The sequence below is a fragment of the Nomascus leucogenys genome, chromosome 4, assembly GCF_006542625.1.
Source record: "Nomascus leucogenys isolate Asia chromosome 4, Asia_NLE_v1, whole genome shotgun sequence".
NCBI lineage: Eukaryota > Metazoa > Chordata > Mammalia > Primates > Hylobatidae > Nomascus > Nomascus leucogenys.
In genome coordinates, this window is record NC_044384.1 from 77,105,320 (window position 1) to 77,127,037 (window position 21,718).

General features: G+C 43.8%; 1 protein-coding gene across 2 annotated transcripts in view; it reads left to right on the top strand.

Moving 5' to 3' along the window:
• Positions 1–21,718, top strand: part of ZDHHC5 (zinc finger DHHC-type containing 5) — a 34,185-nt gene that overhangs the window by 5,837 nt on the left and 6,630 nt on the right. For both annotated transcript variants that reach the window (XM_030810838.1, XM_030810839.1), the window contains exons 3-8: positions 9,057–9,178; positions 15,440–15,597; positions 16,978–17,150; positions 17,282–17,384; positions 19,450–19,541; positions 20,601–20,733. In XM_030810838.1, the coding sequence (XP_030666698.1) occupies positions 9,057–9,178; positions 15,440–15,597; positions 16,978–17,150; positions 17,282–17,384; positions 19,450–19,541; positions 20,601–20,733 (781 nt within the window). The remainder of the gene's footprint in view (positions 1–9,056; positions 9,179–15,439; positions 15,598–16,977; positions 17,151–17,281; positions 17,385–19,449; positions 19,542–20,600; positions 20,734–21,718) is intronic.

Here is a 21,718-nt window from a genome sequence, read left to right on the forward strand (position 1 = left end):
GTTTTACTTCGCTGAATCTTCTACCTACCCTTTCCTCCTTTATTTTGGAATCGTAGATGTCTTCATATTTTTCTACCCAGCTCCATCATTAGATGATCCTAAACTAGGAAGGAAGTGGGAGGAAACCACCAGAGAGGCTTAAAGCAGTTTAAGCAGTCAATTCTATAAGAAAGAGAACTAGACTAGACTAAAGGCTTTTTTTTTTTTTTTTTTTGGAGACAGCATCTTGCTCTGTCACTCAGGTTGGAGTGCAATGTCATGGTCTCGGCTCACTGCAACCTCCGCCTCCCGAGTTCAAGTGATTCTCCTGCCTCAGCCTCCTTAGTAGCTAGGATTAAAAGTGCCAACCACCACACCCGGCTAATTTTTTGTTTTCAGTAGAGATGGGGTTTCACCATATTGGCCAGGCTGGTCTCAAACTCCTGACCTCAAGTGATCCATCCACCTTGGCCTCCCAAAATGCTGGGATTACAGGTGTGAGCCACCGTGCTGGGCCGACTAAAGACTTTTTAAATGCTAATGGCTTTTTTCCACGATGTCTGAAGCTTAAGGTTTGAGATGGTGGAAACTGGGAGTACTGGAAAATTTCAGAATTGATTTATAAGATACACCAATGAGAGAGTTTTGGCTTTTAGTGTTACCCAGATGTTTTCTTTGTACTCTTAAGAGCAGAAGCCTGGAGAAGTGAAGGCCACTGAGGAAGGAAAGGGTAAGTTGTATTTGGGAAGAGAGTCCTAAAAGAGTCCCTTTATGTTAGTTTCTGCCGAGGGAATGACAGTAATTTTCCCATTACTTGGTTCTGTTGGGAAAAGCAGTTGGTATGAAAAAATTTCCCATTTAGGATCTAGGATCTGCATCATTCTCACTTTGATCTTCAGACTTTGTTCATTTACTTGTTATTGGAAGAGACTGAGTGATTTACCCTTCCCTTTTTCCTCAGGTTTTTTTTTTTTTTTTTTTTTTTTTACGCTCTTGACCATTTGGAAAGCATCCTTGCTGTTACCTGTTTATAAATTAACATGTACCAGGCTTCTGAGCCTTATACTGTTGAGTCATTGATTTAGCGCTCTAGTTGCAGCTCTTGGAATCATCAGAGCATGCTGGATCTTCTGGGAAATTACTTTGTCATGGTTCAGGCTCAAACCTGGTTGTGAAGTGTTATTCAGAGCAACATGAGGTTGCTGGAAAGAGGAAGAAGTGAGTTGAAGTGGTAGGGAATAAAAACACTTGGGCTCATTGAAGTAGAGATTGTTGGGGTGGAGGCAATTATACACAGAAGTTAAATCTGAGGTAGGAGGGTAGGAAAACTCCCCATATTTAGCTTTAGAAGCCAAAAGATATTCTGAAAAATGTGGGTCACATTGTCTAAAGAGTCAGCAAAGTAATACTGATGTATTTCTCTAGTTTTTAAAGAAGGAGAGAAAGAATCACTATCTAAGGCATGAACACCATCCTACTTCTCACCTCCTCTGAAGCAGAGAAGTTGTAGATTTTTTTGGCCCCCAGCTCTGAGCTTGAGCATACCTGCTGCAGTCTCTCAAGGATCTAGAGACAGTGCCTGCATTTCTCTGACTTAATATTTTCTTCATAATCTTTTCCTCTTGCTTAAACTCAACATGTTCAGTGTTCTGTCCTTCTTCATGCATTTACTACCAGAAAGAGGGGTGAGTCTTTGATGTCAGAACTTATTTTGGTTTTTGCTAATATGGCCAGTAAGTAGAATCAAAATTTTAACCAAGGGACATTTATATTATTTATATCTTAGTATCCTGTAGCAATTTTGGTTCTGGGTCAAGAGGGGTATGTGCAAGACCAGTTTGACATCCTTAGCTCTGCTCAATTGGGGAGGGTCTATTTTCCTTTAAGAGGCAAAGCCTTTGGAGAAGGAAATTGAGGGGATTAAGTGATTTCTGTCTTTCAAGCTCCCTCTTCTTGAGATAGGGCAAGCAGAATCCTTGTTTTTAATTTGCTAATCTGGAACCATTGAAGTGTTTGACTGGTTATACCAGTTTGCCTACAAAGAGTTGTCCTGACATAGGCATTTTCTCAACTGATAGTTGAAGCTGTTTAACCTACTTTCTCATTCCCTGGTGCCAGTAAAGTAGGAGCCCTCCTTATTCCATGGTCTCTTAGCTCTAGGAAAGAGGATTTTGGAGGACAATATTGACCCTATTTGGAATTATTGCCTCTCATCCAAAGTTAGAAGAATCCTAAGTCATAGCTGGAGTTCCTTCCCCCGGCGCTAGTTTCCACAGGACCAAATTTCTGGGCTCCGTCTTTTCCTAAGCATCTCCCCTGTTCACCTTGTAGGGGCATAAACACCCTGTTTATCTTACTCTAGCACCTAGCTCGGGTAATTCTGAAATTCTCATCTCCTCTTCTCCATCTGACTAGAATATCTCCTCTATAAGCATGTATCTGGGCTGAGGCACCACTGTTCTTAAAAACTATCCTCTCATTTATTTTACCTCTTTCGAGGTTCAGTTCTTTGGAGAATCCCCTGTTTAAAACCATACAACCTAAAAAAGAGTTCAGGGTTTCAAATGGAGAGGCAAGAGGAAAGCTCTCTGAACTAGCTCCTATGTGGGGCTGTAAATCTGTAACTACTCTATCATCCTCCTATTCTCTTCACTAGGCTACAACTAACTACATTATTAGAAGCCCCAGGTGAGAATTACTTTGGGATATAGAGGACTGTGAGTAGGAGGGAGAGTCCCTTTCAGGTAACAGACATAATTAGTGGAGGCATGTAGACTTCAACTAATTAGGAACAATTTACCTTCCATGTTTGTTAAGTTGGGGAAAGCGATGAGCAGAAATTACTAGTTGAGTTCGCGTCAAAGAAATAGTGATCTTCTGCCCCAGAGAATCTTGAACAGAACAGTTGAGGCCTTCCTCCCGGAACCCTAATCCCTCTCATTCCCTGAATTTGTCCAGCACTAGAACTAAGGAATAGTGGGGATCCTGTCTTAATTCTTTTCTGTTTTCACTATTGGGGAGGGAGAGTGTCTGCTGAAGTAACCTTCTACCTCCCAGTTAGTTACTAGACTTCATTTAGGATAACTACTTGGATGTTTATCTATCTTAGTTTAATCTTGTTTTTTGACTGGCAGAGGGGCAGTCCTAGGTAAGTGTGATAAGCACTCTTTGGGGGAGGTCAGGAGATTGATTCTGGTAAAGTCTGTTAACTTTTGTGGACCTAAGATCTTCCTGTCTATAATGAGAATGTTGACCTACAGCAGATTGTTTAAGCAACATGACCCTTTTTCAAATGAAATCTTATATACAAAAAAAAAAAAAAAAAAAAAAAAAACCACATAAAAATTAGGGCTGCTCTGGTTCAAGTGAGGCTGGCATGTAGAGGCCCAGCCCCTTGGTATTGCCTCTTTACCCTGTAGGATCCCCTGAGACCTTCTAGTGCTCCTGGTAACACCATTTGGAATCACTGAATTGTATCTTGTTTAAAGTCTCATCAAACTGTGAATTAGTCCAGTTAAGGTCTTATTTTATCCATTTCTAAAGCTGGTGGGAGGGGGCAGGATAAGATCTCTGCTTCACGTGATTTTTTTTTTTTTTTTTTTTGAGATGGAGTCTTACTCTGTCGCCCAGGCTGGAGTGCAGTGGCGCCGTCTTGGCTCGCTGCAAGCTCTGCCTCCTGGGTTCATGCCATTCTCCTGCCTCAGCCTCCTGAGTAGCTGGGACTATAGGCGCCCACCACCATACCCGGCTAATTTTTTGTATTTTTAGTAGAGACAGGGTTTCACCATGTTAGCCAGGTGGTCTTGATCTCCTGGCCTCGTGATCCACCCGCCTCGGCCTCCCAAAGTGCTGGGAGCCACCACGCCTGGCCCCTATTTTATCCATTTCTAAAGCTGGTGGGGAGGGGGCAGGATAAGATCTCTGCTTCACATGATTTTTTTTTTTTTTTTTTTTTTTTTTTTTTTGAGATGGAGTCTTACTCTGTGGCCCAGGCTGGAGTGTGGTGGTGTGATCTCGGCTCACTGCAACCTCCACCTCCTGGGTTCAAGTGATTCTCCTGCCTCAACCTCCTGAGTAGCTGGAATTACAGGAACCTGCCACTACGCCCAGCTAATTTTTGTATTTTTAGTAGAGATGGGGTTTCACCATAATGGCCAGGCTGGCCTCAAACTCCTGACATGAGGTGATCCACCCATGTCGACCTCTCAGAGTGCTGGGATTACAGTCGTGAGCCACCGCACCTGGCCACTTCACGTGATCTTCTAAGGGAAGGATAAAGTCAGAGTTGTATGGAAATCCATGATGGTCTTTCAGGCTCCCATCCATAATACAGCTTGCGGCTTTTCAGTTTCTGCCTCAGTCCTCTTCCAACCCTTTTACCCACAGGAAGTTGGCCAATCTCCATGGAGTTCTCTCTGGTCCCCCCTCCCCTGTAACTGCAGAGATATTAGCACCTGATTTGAGTGGGAGCAGCCTTGTGATTTAGCACATTAATGGAGCAGTGGTTGTGCCTTTTCCTTCTTACATTGTTTTCTTATCCAGGAATAAGTGCCCAGGTCCTACGTCTCACCTTCAGCTGGTTGAAAGTCTGGGTACCACAAATCAGGTGTTTTCAGAGAAACTGGGTTGCCCCCCTCTAAAGGGAGAAATTGATTTCTCATGGAATCTTGAGGAAAGCATTTCTAAATGAGGATCCCCATGGGCAGGAAGTGGAACATTCATTTCAGCCTTCTCTCATCAACAAGGAACACTAGTCATATGCTCAAGCAATATGCTAGGCATGGGTGGAATGCATAGAGCTATTCTTTAGGAGCTTAGTGTCTCTGTTTTAAGTGTCCTTGAATTCCTAGTATTTCATATAGGGGAAGGTAGAGCTGGAATAATTGATAATGATAATGATGGTGATAGTTAATAATGTTTTCTTTTGTCTTCTGTCCACTGAATGCTCAGTATCAAGCCAGCTAGTTTAAAAAGAATTCTAGCACTTTGGGAGGCCAAGACAGGCAGATCAGGAGGTCAGGAGATCGAAACCATCCTGGCTAACACGGTGAAACCCCTTCTCTACTAAAAATACAAAAAAAATTAGCCAGGCGTGGTGGCAGGCGCCTATAGTCCCAGCTACTTGGGAGGCTGAGGCAGGAGAATGGCGTGAACCTGGGAAGCGGAGCTTGCAGTGAGCCGAGATCACGCCACTGCACTCCAGCCTGGGCAACAGAGCGAGACTGCATCTCAAAAAAAAAAAAAAAAAGAATTCTAGAGGCTGGGAGCAGTGGCTCACACCTGTAATCCTAGTACTTTGGGAGGCTGAGGCGGAAGGATCGCTGAGCCCAGGAGTTCGAGACCAGCCTGGCCAACATAGTGAGACCTGTCTCTACAAAAAAATAAGCAAAGTCAGCTGGTCATGGTGGCATGCACCTGTAGTCCCAGCTACTTGGGAGGGTAAGGCTGAAGGGTTGCTTGAGTCTGGGAGGCAATTTTAGTGAGCCAAGTGTGGGTGACAGAGCGAGACCCTGTCTCAAAAAAAATGAATTCTAATGTCTTTTGAATGAAGATCTTTCTCCTTCATTCTCATATTTGTACTATGTAGCTGAAGTAAAAAGGTTGGAGAGTTTCATGTGGATTACCCAAGGCCTTGCATAGAGAAGTATTAATTGAGGCAGGATTAAATTCCAAAGATTCTGGACTCCTACTTTGTGTTTCTTTCTAAGAACTTAACCATTTTTTGTAATAGGATGTGTTAGGGAGTGCTCTGAAACAGGGTTTCAGGAGTATGGATATTGGAATCCATTCTCCCAATTTTATTTTTGTTTTTTATTTTATTTTATATATATATTTTGAGACGGAGTTTGGCTCTTACGCCCAGGCTGGCGTGAAGTGGCGCGATCTCGGCTCACTGCAACCTCTGCCCCCTAGGTTCAAGTGATTCTCTTGCCTCAGCCTCCCCAGTAGCTGGGATTACTGGTGCCCACCACCATGCCCAGATAATTTTTGTATTTTTAGTAGAGATGGGGTTTCACCATGTTGGCCAGGCTGGTCTCGAACTCCTGACCTCAGGTGATCCACTTACCTTGGTGTCCCAAAGTGCTAGGGTTACAGGCGTGAGCCACCATACCTGGCCCCACTCTCCCAATTTTATTTGGCCTTGAAAACAGGAGTGCTGAATGGATGGGCAGAAGAACCTGTTCTACCTGAGATGGTATAGGTCTGGTAGTCCTGTCAATGAGTCAGCCAGCCTTCTGGGCTGTGGCCACTCCCTAGGCTTTTAGAGCTTTATGATTATTGCCATAGTCTAAGGACGAGCCCCAACAACTCCTTTTCTGAGCTCTGGCCTCATCTTCCATCAAAGGCAACAGATTCAGACAGGCCACTTGGGGTGGTCACCTAGGAATCTGGCAAAGTACCATAGCAACGGAAAGCCTCTCCTTAAATCAAGCAGAATTTGGGATATGGCAAGAACAGGCTCTGCTCACACATGCCTCTCCTTGGTGGGGTGTTCCCTTATAGTGCTGATTGGAAGCAATGGTTCTGTGAATCTAGGAGCAAATATTGTCCAGGAAGTTGTTATTTGCATCATTTCTAGATTCTGGCACTGTGGGGGCAAACTTTATTTTGGCAACAGATACTGGAATTCCATTCCAGGATTACACACTTTATCTGGACCAAGTTGATATCCAGAGGGTTGTAGGGTAAAGTTCATCATCCAGGGGTAGGTTGGCAGGATCCCCAAGAAACTGAGTTGCTTTGCTTAAAAATGAAACCAGCTGGGCATGGTGGCTCATGTCTGTAATCCCAGCACTTTGGGAGGCTGAGGCGGGCAAATCACTTTGAGCTCAGGAGTTGAGTCCAGCCTGGGCAACATGGTGAAACCCTGTCTCTACAAAAAATTAGCCGGGCGTGGTGGTGTGCATCTGTAGTCCCAGCTACCCGGGAGGCTGGGGTGGGAGGATCACTTGAGCTCAGGAGTTTGAGGCTGCAGTGAGCTGTGATCTTGCCACTACACTCCAGCCTGGGCAAGACAGCGAGACCCTGTCTCAAAAAACAAAAGAAAGAGTCGAGTCAGAAAGATTGATATGGGCCTGCAAGAGGTTTCATATCTTGTTCTTATTCTCAGTTTCTCTCAGAGATGGAAACTAAGGTGAATATTTCTTTCAGAAGCTCAAGAGGCCACAATGGCCAGTTGTAGGAATGAGGCTTTTAAATCATGGGCACCTCAGTGTTCTAAGGATTTAATTTCTTTTTCCCTTCTAATTATCTTCCCAGGCTGTAGGAGTCAAGTGAGTCACCCTTTCTCTTCTTCCCCAGGCGGAAATTGAAGTGACAACATAGTACTAGGGAGGGGCTCTGACCTGGATGACTGGTTTTCAGTTTCTCTCCCTCCCTCTTAAGGAACCTAGGAGGTCAGGCTTTGGGGTGAGGCGGTACAGGAACTCTTCTTTTTGCTTATATTCCACTCCAAACCCTGCCATTGTATGGAGACATCTTTTCTGAACCAAAGAACTCATAGAGGAGGAAGCTTCCATGGGGGGCTTTCTTTGAGGATAGTGTAGAACTATGACTGAAGGTCTGTTTAGTCCCTGAAATTGATGCCCTCGCTCCAGCTTCGATATTTTGTCTTCTAATTGTGTACTGACATATCAAGAGAACCAAACAGCTAATTGATATTTACTATCTAAAAAGCCTGGCATATAATAAATACTAAAAACTTTTCAAAATGAATGGCTGAATGGAATTTGAATAAATAGATGTGGTGGTAAAGATTTGTGAGATACTTTGTGACATTTTTGTCTCTTGTCTTGGTTTGCTTGTATCTCCTTAAGGAACTGAGTTCTTCCACACTGCTCTGAGTCAGTTTCAGGGCTGTGCTTTTTGTTTTGGTGGGTGCAGATATCTTTTCTTCACAGAATCCCGGACTGCTGTGGTTTAATTATCTGGAATCATATACTGTCTTGTTCTCCTGTCCTCTTCTTCCTTTCCTTCAGTGAGTTCTTCCTTTCCTTTGACTAGTCCAGATAAAGGGGACAAGGACAGATGCTGTCCTCATTCTGGAGATTAAGTTCTCAGCCACAAAGTAGATTAGAGTATTTATCCACCGTCTTGGTAGTGGGAAGTTCTCCCTGAGCTGAGACGAGAGTTTTTGATACTACTGACAAAATAAGCAGCATATCAGGTTCTTCCAAAACTTCCAGCTCCCAGGAAATCAGCAGAGAAAGGAAGAGCTCTTGAAGCATTCCTACGTAGATTCAAATCCTGAAAGAAACTGAGTTTAATTCTGGACTAGAGAATTGTTTTTTTGGTCAAGAAAAGTTACCTTAAAGCATGTCTCTTGAGTTGACTGCTGTGGAATACTGGGTATGTTTGGGTAGTTTCTTTTTCCTGCAAAATTGAGGACTTCTTTGGTCTGATAGTCTCTATCCTCCCCTATTCCTGCTTCATTTTTAGACATCAAAGGGTTTACTTCTGTGTCTTGATATCCATTCTCATCTGTGTGTTTTAAAAGAATTTCCCAACCTTAACAACTAGCCTCTAGTTGAGTAAACTCTCAGGCATATCCAATGCAATGAAGAAACTTTAGGCACTTGAGTGGTTCAGAGTCACCTGGCAAGGGGGAGCGGGGGCTAGAAAGGTAGGTGATATCCCATGCTTTGGGCCAATGTGCAGGTCAGTGGGACATGGCTGGGATCCAGAAACCTCAGGCTGCTCCAGAGAAGGGAGTGTAGCTGGTATCAGTTACATAGTCAGTACCTGGTTCTCATGTCCGGTTAGAAAGGAGATAAGGACAGATCTCAAAACGTGGCAAGATCCACAGGATAAGAATGAATCTGAAGCACAAAGACCTTAGTGCAAGGGGTTAAGATGGGAGAGATTCTGAGTCTTGTACTTTTATCTAAAGTGAGCAGTTCCCATAGGAAACTAGACTCACTTGGTGGGAAAGATGAAGATAATAATTTGGGATGGCAAAGGTAAACCACACAAGATTTATCTATAGGTAGGGGGCTAAGTCTTTATAGATTTTTGTATGTATGGTTCATGTCCAAAATATTAGAGGCAACCCCTCATTTTCTTTATTGTCTGTGCAGGTGTCCAGGACTAAGCCTGTATGTGTCACCTGCAGTGCCCATCTACAATGCAATTATGTTTCTCTTTGTGTTGGCTAACTTCAGCATGGCCACCTTCATGGACCCAGGGATTTTCCCTCGAGGTAAGATCTGCTTCTCTCTTAGAAGCACCTTACACTGCCTTTGAAAAATAATGATTTGGCTATACGCAGTTGATCTTGGGCCTTAAGAGTCCTGGGATTTTGGGATATGAAAAATAAAGATTTGAGCATACGCAGATGATCCTGGGCTTTAAAGTCCGGGGATTTTGGGATACTTTTATCATTTTCTGATGATGAAAATCAGGTCAGGGTCTTCAGGAATATGTGTCATAACTTCTAGTCCTATGATTCACTTTGGGTCAAATCTTTGAGTTTTAGTTATTTGTTCAGCAGAAATTTATTTAAAGCATATGGGTTGGATGCTATTTTTAGGTACAATAATACCCACAGTGAATTAAGACAGTTATAACAGTGTGATGCAGACTATAATGGAGGCAAGAGCAAGGTTCTGTGAGAATACAAAAAATTGAGAACAAAGAAATATGAGAACATATTTTGCCCAAATAAATTGGGGAAATGCTGCTGAAAATAGGTGGGAAAGACTTTACCAAGTAGAATATAGGAGGGAAGGGCATTTTTAGGCAGAGGAAACAGCACATGCAGAAGCTTGTAGCCATGAAATGGCAAACTTAGTGGGGCTAGAGGATGTTATGCATGTTGTGACCAGAGGTATGAGAGGTAAACCCAGAGCCAAATTGTCAAGGACTTTATATACTAAGTTAAATAGATCATACTTTTTCCTTTGGATAGGAAGAGGTCTTTAATTGGAGGATTCAACAGCAGAATTCCTTTTAGAAAAATAATTCTTGTAAGAATTACAGCTACCTTTTGGGAAGCTGTGGAAATAAACCAGATGAGAACTTGAATTCAAGGCTGGATTTACAGATTTTTTAGTAGTAGACTCAACAATTTTTCATAACTTTTCATGATTTTATTTGGCAAGAGAGAGAAAGTGGAGGAATTATCTAGAGTAGTTTCAAGGTTCATAACTGGGAGATAAGTTGGATACTGATTTTTATAAACCTGAATATGAGATACAAGAATGTCAAACAGGTTTGGAGGGAAGACAGAGAATAAATATTCTTAGACATGTTGAATTTGATATACTTGAATCAGCCAGGTAGAGTTACCCAGTGGGCAATTGAATAGTCAGTGTTTGAAGACCTTGATTTAATAATCTTCATCCATGTGGTATTTGAAACAACAGGAGTAAGATTGTCCAGAGAAAATACTGTGAGATTATGAAAGAACTGAGGTTAGACCTGATCAGCACTGACATTTTTGTAACGATCAGAGGAGGAGGAAGAGCCATAGAAGAAGGATTAAGAAGAGTTAGGAGGAGGAGAAATAGAACAAAGTAGGAACTAAGGAAAATTCATTAAGTAGCCGATGGTTGGCAGTATTAGAAATTAGAGAGCTCCAATAGTATGGAAACTCAAATTTCCCATTTTTTTGGTAACTAAGAAATAATTTTTTTTTTTTTTTTTTGAGACAGGGACTCACTCTGTTGCCCAGGCTGGAGTGCAGTGGTGCAATCACGGCTCACTGCAGCCTTGACCCCCTGGGCTCAGGTGATCTCCTACCTCAGCCTCCAGAATTGCTGGGACTACAGGCGTGGGCCACCACACCCAGCTAATTTTCCTATACCTATTCTTGGTAGAGATGGGGTTTCCATATTGGCCAGGCTGGTATCGAACTCCTGACCTTGTGATTCGCCTGCCTCAGCTTCCCAATGTGCTGGGATTATAGGCGTGAGCCACCGCAGCTGGCCCAAAATTACTCTTTTAAGAAGTAAGCTGGCTAGGCACAGTGGTTCATGCCTGTAATCCCAGCACTTTGGGAGGCTGAGGTGGGCGGATCACCCAAGGTCAGGAGTTTGAGACCAGCCTGACCAACATGGAGAAAAGCCGTCTCTACTAAAAATACAAAAAATTAGCCGGGCGTGGTGGCGCATGCCTGTAATTCCAGCTACTCGGGAGGCTGAGGCAGGAGAATTGCTTGATATCTTATGGGAGGAGAGAGTTTTTTAGGATACAGAATTTAGCTTGTTTGTAGCGTGAAGAGATGGAACCAGAGGAGAGAGAAGCTGAGGTTGAAGAAAGGTGATAATTGAAATTGGACTTTTAGAGGAAGGAGATGCTTTCCAGTACGTATCTGAAGGTTATGCTTGCAGAAGAAGTAGGCTGTTTCTGGAATAGGAGGGGAGAGAACCATCATCAGTGGACTAAAAGGTAGAAAGAAAATAAGTTGACAAAGGTTGTCACTGATGACATGTAGTTTTCCTCTCAAATGTGAGGTTATTTTGCCAAGAGTGAGACAAGTAGTTTCAGGCTAGCAACTCTGGTGAGATGAAGTTTTTCTGAAATTCACTGTAGGCTCGGCATGGTGGCTCACATCTTAATCCCAGCACTTTGGGAGGCCAAGGTGGGCAGATCACCTGAGGTCAGGAGTTCAAGACCAGCCTGGCCAACATGGTAAAACCCCATTTTTACTGAAAAATACAAAAATTAGCTCGGCATGGTGGCGGGTGCCTGTGATCCCAGCTACTTGGGAGGCTGAGGCAGGAGAATTGCTTGAGCAGGGGAGGCAGAGGTTGTAGTGAGCCGAGATTGCGCTATTGCACTCCAGCCTGGGCAACAGCAAGACTCCGTCTCAAAAAGAAAGAAAAAAAGAACCTCATTGTGCTCCCAAAGCCTACATCATTGTGCTTCGTTTGTGACTTCCCTTCAAAGATTGGGTGAGGGAAAAGAACTTTGTGTCCCTAAAGCTAAGGAAGGCTATTTTAATGAGCCTTTAATGTTCATTCATCAAATATTTATTGATGTAATATGGAAGGCACTATGATGGCCATTTGGGGTGATGTATTTAAGGTCATTGCTGGCTGGGCGTGATGGCTTACGCCTGTAATACCAGCACTTTGGGAGGCCAGGGCAGATCACTTGAGGTCAGGAGTTCAAGATCAGCCTGGCCAACATGGCGAAACCCCGTCTCTACTAAAAATATAAAAATTAGCCAGGCATGGTGGTGCACGTGCCTGTAACCCCAGCTCCTTGGAAGGCTGAGACAGGAGAATTGCTTGAACCTGGGAGGTGGAGGTTGCGATGAGCCGAGATTGTCCCACTGCACTCCAGCCTGGGCAACAAGAGCAAAACTCCATCTGAAGAAAAGTAAATAAAAAATAAAAAGGTAATTCCTTTCAAATAGCTCAGACTAGAAAGGAAGATAGGAAGACACCTCTATAAACAAATACACTGTGGGCCGGCTGTGGTGACTCACGCCTGTAATCCCAGCTCTTTGGGAGGCCCAGGTGAGTGGATCACCTGAGGTCGGGAGTTCGAGACAAGCCTGACCAACATGGAGAAACCCTGTCTCTACTAAAAATACAAAATTAGCCGGGCGTGGTGCCGCATGCCTGTAATCCCAGCTACTTGGGAGGCTGAGGCAGAAGAATCGCTTGAACCCGGGAGGCGGAGGTTACTGTGAGCTGAGATTGCGCCACTGCACTCCAGCGACAGTGCGAGACTACCTCTCAAACGAACAAACAAAAAACAAATACATTGTGTAAGTTGTAAGAGTAATCAAAGAGATCACTTCTGGTAGATGATGATGTAGAAGGATCAGACATTTCAAAATAAGGAGCGTTTCAACTGGGCATGCTGGCGCCCACCTGCAGTTCTAGCTACTTGGGAGGCTGAGGTTGGAGGATCAGTTGAGCCTGGAGTTCAGGGCTGCAGTGAGCTGTGGTCGCAGTAGCCTGGGTGATAGAGCAAGACTCTCTTAAAAGAAAAATGTGGTGGCTCACGCTTGTAATCCCAGCACTTTGGGCGGCCAAGGTGGGCAGATCATGAGGTCAGGAGATCGAGACCACAGTGAAACCCTGTCTCTACTAAAAATACAAAAAATTAGCCGGGCGTGGTGGCGGGCGCCTGTAGTCCCAGCTACTCGGAGAGGCTGAGGCAGGAGAATGGCGTGAACCTGGGAGGCGGAGCTTGCAGTGAGCCGAGATCGCGCCACTGCACTCCAGCCTGGGTGAGAGTGAGACTCCGTCTCAAAAAAAAAAAAAAGAAAAATAGCATTTGAATTTTTTCCCTTTAAAAGAAAAAAATCTTTTTTTGAGACGGAGTCTCACTCTCTGTTGCCCAGGCTGGAGTGCAGTGGCGCCGTCTTGGCACACTGCAACCTCTGCCTTTCAGGTTCAAGCAATTATTCTACCTCAGCCTCCCGAGTCACTGGAATTACAGGAGCGTGCCACCATGCCTGGCTAATTTTTGTATTTTTAGTAGAGATGGGGTCTCACCATGTTGGCCAAGCTACTCTGGAACTCCTGACCTCAAATGATCCACCTGCCTTGGCCTCCCAAAGTGCTGGGATTACAGGCATGAGCCACTGTGCCGGACCAAAAGAAGAAATCTTTTATTTAAATATTTTAATAAGTAGTGCACATTCATTATGTATGAAGTATAAAAAAGGCAAAACATTACCTATAATTTCACAGACCAGAGCTAACTACTGTTGTATTGTGGTATATATCCTTGCAATATTTTGAAGACTTAAAAAATATATGTGTATATTTATGTATACCATGTATCTGCAGTATATATTTGTGTGGGTTTTTTTTTTTTTTTTTTTTTTTTTTTTTTTCAGACAGTATCTTACTCTGTCACCCAGGCTGGAGTGCAGTGGCATGATCTTGGCTTACTGCAACCTCTGCCTCCCAGATTCAAGCCATTCTCCTGCCTCAGCCTCCCAAGTAGCTGGGATTACAGGCGTGTGTCACCACCCCTGGTTAATTTTTATATTTTTTGTAGAGATGGGGTTTCACCATTTTGGCCAGGCTGGTCTTGAACTCCTGGCCTTAAGTGATCTGCCCTCCTTGGCCTCCCAAAGTGCTGGGATTACAGGCATGAGCCGCTGTACCCGGCTGTACAGTTCTTTACCTAGCATTTCTTGTGATGTAAATATGAAAAAATGCTATGTAAAGAAATCAGTAAAACTTGAAAACTTAATTTTTAATCCCACACTATCATCTATTTAATTTTTCCTTCTCACATTTTTTTTTTTTTTCTAGGTTAATAATAAAAATTGCTCTGGGTGTGGTGGCCCATGTCTGTAATCCTAGCACTTTGGGAAGCTGAGGCAGGTGGATTGCCTGAGCTCAGGAGTTTGAGACCAGCCTGGGGAACACAGTAAAACCCCATCTCTACTAAAAATACAAAAAATTAGCCGCCGAAGCGGCATGCGCCTGTAATCCCAACTACTTGGGAGGCTGAGACAGAAGTATCACTTGAACCGGGGAGGTGGAGGTTGCAGTGAGCCAAGATCACGCCCTTACCTTCCAGCTTGGGCAACAGAGCAAGACTCCGTCTCAAGAAAAAAAAAATGCTAACTATAAGAAGGCAAATAATGTCTTTTAAGTTTTGAAATGGGATGGTGGGTTTCTGATAGCTGAAAATTGAGAGAAAGGGCATTTATGCTTGTGCAACAAATAATACTGAAATATGTATATGTAGAGAAAATTATAGAGTGGGGAAGACATTTTGGGAAAGGATTTTTTTTTTTTTTTTTTTTTTTTTTTTTTAAGATGAAGATGAAGTCTTGCTGTGTTGCCGAGGCTTGAGTGCAGTGGCGTGATCTCAGCTCACTGCAACCTCTGCTTCCTGGGTTCAAGTGATTCTCTTGCCTCAGCCTCCTGAGTAGCTGGGACTACAGGTGCACGCCACCACACCCCACTAATTTTTGTATTTTTAGTAGAGACGAGGTTTCACCATGTTGGCCATGCTGGTTTTGAACTCCTGAGCTCAGGCAATCCGCCCTTCTCGGCCTCCCAAAGTGTTGGGATTACAGGCATGAGCCACCATGGTTGGCTGGGCAAAGGATTCCTGCCTGGAAAAAAAGGTTGATGTTAGTTCCTTTCTTGGATTGCTATAGTTCACTCATATAAATGTAGATACTGAACTCTTACGCAAACTTATTATGTATGTGCTTTGATATGTAAACTATTTCTTTAAAATATATTCATATACTTAAACCAAATAACACCAGCTGTTGCATATGAGAGCTACCTCTTGAGTCATTTTATCTCGAACCTCACTTCCCAATGCAGAATAAATTGCTTCCTCATCCGTGTTCCCATAGTGTTGTATAAAGACCTGACCTCACAGTCTTATAGTTCCTAGTTCCTAGTCTCACTCATTAGACTGTGAATTCCTCAAAGGCAGAAGCTATATTTTAAACATCACTGGATCCCTAGCACTTACTACAGTTCTGGCATCGTTGTTTTTAATTGACTTTTCCTCTCTACAGCTGAGGAGGATGAGGACAAGGAAGATGATTTCCGAGCTCCCCTTTACAAAACAGTGGAGATCAAGGGCATCCAGGTGCGCATGAAATGGTGTGCCACCTGCCGCTTCTACCGTCCCCCTCGATGTTCCCACTGCAGTGTCTGTGACAACTGTGTGGAGGTAAGCACCCTGGGTGGGGTAGGACTTCATGCTTAACCTTCATTGTCTTCATCCTAACCATATAATAGATTCTTAGCTTTCGATGTGGTATAGTCCTGTCTAACTATGTTGGACACATGGTCCAGCTCTGTCAAATGGTGTTAATAATGACATAACATGAGAGGCAGAGCACAAATATTATTGCAGGAGGGAAGCTTTAACTCAATGTGGGCATAGGCTTTCTTTTTTATGTTTACTTTTTGTAGTGATGAGGTCTCACTGTGTTGCTTGGACTGTCTCAAATTCCTGGCTTCAAGTGATCCTCATGCCCTGGCCTCCCAGACTGCTGAGTGCTGGGATTACAAGCATGAGCCATTGCACCAGCAGGGTGTAGGCTTTCTTGACAACCAAGATTTATAGTTCTAGCCTTCTATCTATTGGCTCATTTTTGGTTATTCTGGCTTTGCATTTTCTCTTCCAGAAAATCATCCTGTTGTGTTTCAATTTGTTGTAGTTCTGTTCCTGCCTGTCCTTCTGCATCCCTTGTCCTTTTTCCATTCCATTTTCATTTAGCTATAAGCAGTTATCTGCCAAATCCTCCTTCCAATCCTCTTTTCTCATGAATCTTGATGTTTCTGCAAAACTTCTGACATTCGTCACTTTTAAGAGTTCCTTGGTCACATAGGATAAACGTTGAGAGCTGGCCTTGGCCTTTTCATTAATTAATTAATTAATTTATTTATTTATTTATTGAGATGGAGTCTAGCTCTATCGCCCAGGCTGGAGTGCAATGGCGCAATCTCGGCTTACTGCATCCTCTGCCTCCCGGGTTCGACTGATTCTCCTGCCTCAGCCTCCTGAGTAGCTGGGATTATAGGCGCACGCTACCACGCCCAGCTAATTTTTGTATTTTTAGTAGAGATGGGGTTTTACCATGTTGGTCAGGCTGGTCTCGAACTCCTGACCTCAAGTGATCCACCTGCCTCGGCCTCTCAAACTGCTGGGATTACAGGTGTGAGCCACCGTGCCGGGCCAAATTTTTTTTTTTTTTTTAGAGATGGGGTCTTGCTGTGTTGCCCAGTACAGTGGCTATTCACAGGCAGTCATCATAGTTCACTACAGCCTTGAACTCCTGGGCTCAAGCCCCAGCCTCCCAAGTAGCTGGGACTATAAGTGTGCACCACTACACCTGGTTTGGCCTTGGCCTTTGACCAACCTCTGGAAGGTCTCCCTTGCAGATTTATAGAGCAAAATAAACTGGATTTAATTTTGAACTAATTGGTGACCATGATCATAAATTACTAAAACCAAAACTTAGCTGCCATTTGTTTCTCTTCTTGACAGAAGTAATTTAATGCTATGGTCCAGGGATGCCTCTCATCTGTCTCTCTTTGTCCCTAGGAATTTGATCATCACTGCCCCTGGGTGAATAACTGTATTGGTCGCCGGAACTACCGTTATTTCTTCCTTTTCCTCCTTTCTCTGACAGCCCACATTATGGGTGTGTTTGGCTTTGGCCTCCTTTATGTCCTCTACCACATAGAGGAACTCTCAGGGGTCCGCACGGCTGTCACGTATCCTTCAAGGCCTTTTAGGTTGTGGGACTGGAAGGGGGAGGAATGAGGGCTAAAGGGAAAATGGCTGCAGTAGGGGCTGGGGAAAGTGAGATCATGTTGCTCTGTTCTCCTTGATTGTTTGGCATCAGAATGGCAGTAATGTGTGTGGCTGGCTTATTCTTCATCCCTGTAGCTGGCCTCACGGGATTTCACGTGGTGCTGGTGGCCAGGGGACGCACAACCAATGAACAGGTACGGAGAGAAGTGACGAGAGACCCCTGAAGAGCAGGTCATGTCTCTTTAGCCTTCTGATTAGGGTGCAGTGTAGTGCTTCCACAAAGAGATGCTTAATGAATACTTTTCATGATTATGTAGAGATTAATGGTAGGGAGTGAGGTAGTCCTAGTTCCTCATGTAAGTGTAGAGGCCATGTAAGAATAGAGGCCATTTCTCACATATACACCATGGAATACTATGCAGCCATAACAAAGGATGAGTTCTTGTCCTTTGCAGGGACGTGGATGAATCTGGAAACCATCATTCTGAGCAAACTGTCGCAAGGACAGAAAACCAAACACTGCGTGTTCTCACTCATAGGTGGGAATTGAACAATGAGAACACTTGGTCACGGGGTGGGGAACATAACACCCTGGGGCCTGTTGTGGGACAGGGGGAGTGGGGAGGGATAGCATTAGGAGATATACCTAATGTAAGTGACAAGTTAATGGGTGCAGCACACTAACATGGCACATGTACACATATGTAACCTGCATGTTGTGCATATGTACCCTAGAGCTGAAAGTATAATAATAATAAAGATACTCTCAAAGAGATGCTAAGACAATAGAGATAAAGGCTGAATTTTGCCCTAAAATATTTTTTTTTTTGAGATACAGTCTTGATCTGTCACCTAGGCTGGCATCCAGTGGCGTGATCTTGGCTCACTGCAGCCTCTGCCTCCTGGGTTCAAGCGATTCTCCTGCCTCAGGCTCCCAAGTAGCTGAGATTACAAATGTGCATCACCACGCCCAACTAATTTTTGTATTTTTAGTAGAGACAGGGTTTCACCATGTTGGCCAGGCTGGTCTCGAACTCCTGACCTCAGGTGATCCACCCACCTCAGCCTCCCAAAGTGCTAAAATATCTTTTATTTATTTATTTTATTTTTATTTATTTATTTATTGTAATTTTAGTAGAGATGGGGTTTCACCATGTTAGCCAGGATGGTCTCGATCTCCTGACCTCGTGATCCGCCCGCCTTGGCCTCCCAAAGTGCTGGGGTTACAGGCGTGAGCCACCGCGCCTGGCCTAAAATATATTTTATAACAAAATAATGTCTATCTCCAAAGAAAGTCTTGGATGGTTTGGCACCATCACCTGAAATATCAGTTGAGAGATCCAAACCAAACTAAAACTAGACAATATAGCATAAAGAATAAGATGATAGTTTTTCAAACAATACTCACCATAGAACTTGGTATCCAAATGATAGTATTCTTTCTTTAGTTTGTCAAAAATTAATAGATTTTTAAATTTAAAGTGTAGCAAGACATATGTATATGTATATATATGTTCATATGCATATAAATATTTAAGATCTTCCTGAAAAAAAAAAAAAAAAAGAATAGAGGCCATTTCTTAGTTAACAGACATTTACTATATGCCCACTGGATACTGGAGAATTTAGGCTCTGAGTTTATAGAAACAATGAAAGACTTGGGCTAGCCCTCAAGAAGCTTATAGTGCAATGATTTTTGTGCATATAATAGTAGCTAACCTTAATTGCGATCTTGGCTCACTGCAACCTTTGCCTCCTGGCTTCAAGCAATTCTCCTGCCTCAGCTACCCAAGTAGCTGGGATTGCAGGTGCCTGACACCACGCCCGGCTAATTTTTATATATTTTTATAGTGGAGATGGGGTTTTGCCATGTTGGCCAGGTTGGTCTCTAATTCCTGACCTCAGGTGATCCACCTGCCTCAGCCTCCCAAAGTGCTGGGATTACAGGTGTGAGCCGCCACGCCCAGCCCTTAATTGCTTATTCTTTATCTTAGTTTTCAATATTTAGAAAGCTATCCCATTTTACATGAGGAAACTGAGGTTTTGGGTCAGCAACCATGACGTAGACCTAGGATTTGAACTAAGGACGCTGACTGTAGATTGCCTGCTCTTAACCGTAACATATATAAATTTCTTGTGTTTTACTCATTTGCATATCCCTCAGATAGTGAGTGCACAATAATTTATAATAGATTTGTATTTTGGCCTTTGGAAGTCAAGGTCTCATCTTCTAACCTGGTATTTTGTTCCTCCCTCTAGGTTACGGGTAAATTCCGGGGAGGTGTGAACCCCTTCACCAATGGCTGCTGTAACAATGTCAGCCGTGTTCTCTGCAGTTCTCCAGCACCCAGGTACACCTATCCCTTTGGTCTAGTGTTTACCATTGGTCAGAACTTTTATCTTCTTTGGGTTTGTTGTGGTAAAGGAGGGGTCTGGTGGGAGACAGCCTTCAGGAAGGGTTCTCTGTCTTAGAATGGTTAGTACCCACTCTATCTTAGAATGGTAAGTACTCTATCTTAGAATGGTAAGTACCTACATGCCCATCCTTTAGTGCAGTGGTCCCTAACCTTTTTGGCATCAGGGACCAGTTTCATGGGAGACACTTTTTCCACAGATGGGGGCTGAGGTGGGGTGGTTTCAGGATGAAACTGTTCCACCTCAGATCATGAGGCATTAGATTCTCATGGCTGGGTGTGGCGGCTCACACCCAGCACTTTGGGAGGCCAAGGTGGGCGAATCACTTGAGGTCAGAAGTTCGAGTCCAGCCTGGCCAATATGGTGAAACCCCTTCTCTACTCAAAATACAAAAATTAGCTGGGCAAGGTGGCAGGCACCTGTAATCCCAGCTTCTTGGGAGGCTGAGGCGGGATAATTGCCTGAACCCAGGAGGCAGAGGTTGCAGTGAGCTCAGATCACACATACAACCCTTGCATGTGTAGTTTACAACAGGGTTCTAGGGTTTGCACTCCTAAGAGAATCTAATGCCTCCGCTGATCTGACAGGAGATGGAGCTCAGGTGGTAATGCTCACTGGCCCACTGCTTACCTCCTGCTATGTGGCCCAGTTCCTAACAGGCCACGAACTGGTACTGGTCTGCAGCCCAGAGGTTGGGGACCCCTGCTTTAGTGGACATTGTGAATTCCATTGATATTCTTCAGGTATTAAGGCAAATCTTTGAGAATTGAGGGTGAATAAGATACACTCTAAAGTGCTTTCCTTGAGCTAGGTATCTGCTCACAAAGGCCTAGTCCTGCTGCAGACCTTCACAGAATCAATTCTGTTTATTGCTAAGTAAGTGATGGCCAAAACTGCAATTACTTTTGTACCAACCTAATAAAAATGCTTTACACAAACAGTAGATACTTTAAAATAAATGAATGAAAGCTCTCTCTCTCTCTCTCAACACTTAGGTATTTGGGGAGACCAAAGAAAGAGAAGACAATTGTAATCAGACCTCCCTTCCTTCGACCAGAAGTTTCAGATGGACAGATAACTGTGAAGATCATGGATAATGGCATCCAGGGAGAGCTGAGGAGAACAAAGGTGAGGAATTTAGGGAAGTCAAGCTAAATAACATGGAAGTCTCACCCAAGGCAAAGAGATGGAAGCTTGCTTTAGTTTCCTTTTTTTTTTGAGACAGAGTCTTGCTCTGTTGCCCAGGCTGGAGTGCAGTGGTGCTCACTGCAAACCCTGCCTCCCAGGTTCAAGCAATTCTCTTGCCTCAGCCTCCTGAGTAGCTGGGATTACAGGTGCCTGCCACCTTGCCTGGCTAATTTTTGTATTTTTAGTAGAGATGGGGTTTTGCCATGTTGGCCAGGCTGCTCTCGAACTTCTGACCTTAGGTGATCTGCCCACCTCGGCTTCCCAAAGTGCTAGGATTACAGGCATGAGCCACCGCGCCTGGCCCATATTTCTTATAGTGTTTATCACTTACTAATTTGTGTTAAAATTACCTAAATACAAATCTTGTTTTCTACATTAGATTTTTTTTTTTTTTTTTTTTTTTTTTTTTTTTTTTCTGAGAGGGAGTCTTGCTCTGTTACCTAGGCTGGACTCCAGTGGTATGATCTCAGCTCACTGCAACCTCTGCGTCCCAGGTTCAAGCGATTCTCTTGCCTCAGCCACCCGAGTAGCTGGGACTACAGGTATGCACCACCACGCCTGGCTAATTTTTGTATTTTCAGTAGAGGTAGGGTTTTCCTATGTTGGCTAGGCTGGTCTCGAACTCCTGACCTGAAGTGATCCAACCCCCTCAGCCTCCCAAAGTGCTAGGATTATAGGTGTGAGCCACTGCACCCGGCCCTACATTAGACTTTAAGTTCATTAACAATAGAAAATGAATTCATTCATTTCCATGTCTTATTAAGTTCCATAGGACTTAATAGCTTACAGCTAGATGGCAGGAGCTAAACAAGTAGGTGTTGGTTTAAATGGGCAAATAAGTGACAGAATTAAAACATTTTTTGAGACGGAGTCTCACTCTGTCACCCAGGCTGGAGTGCAGTGGCGCGATCTTGGCTCACTGCAA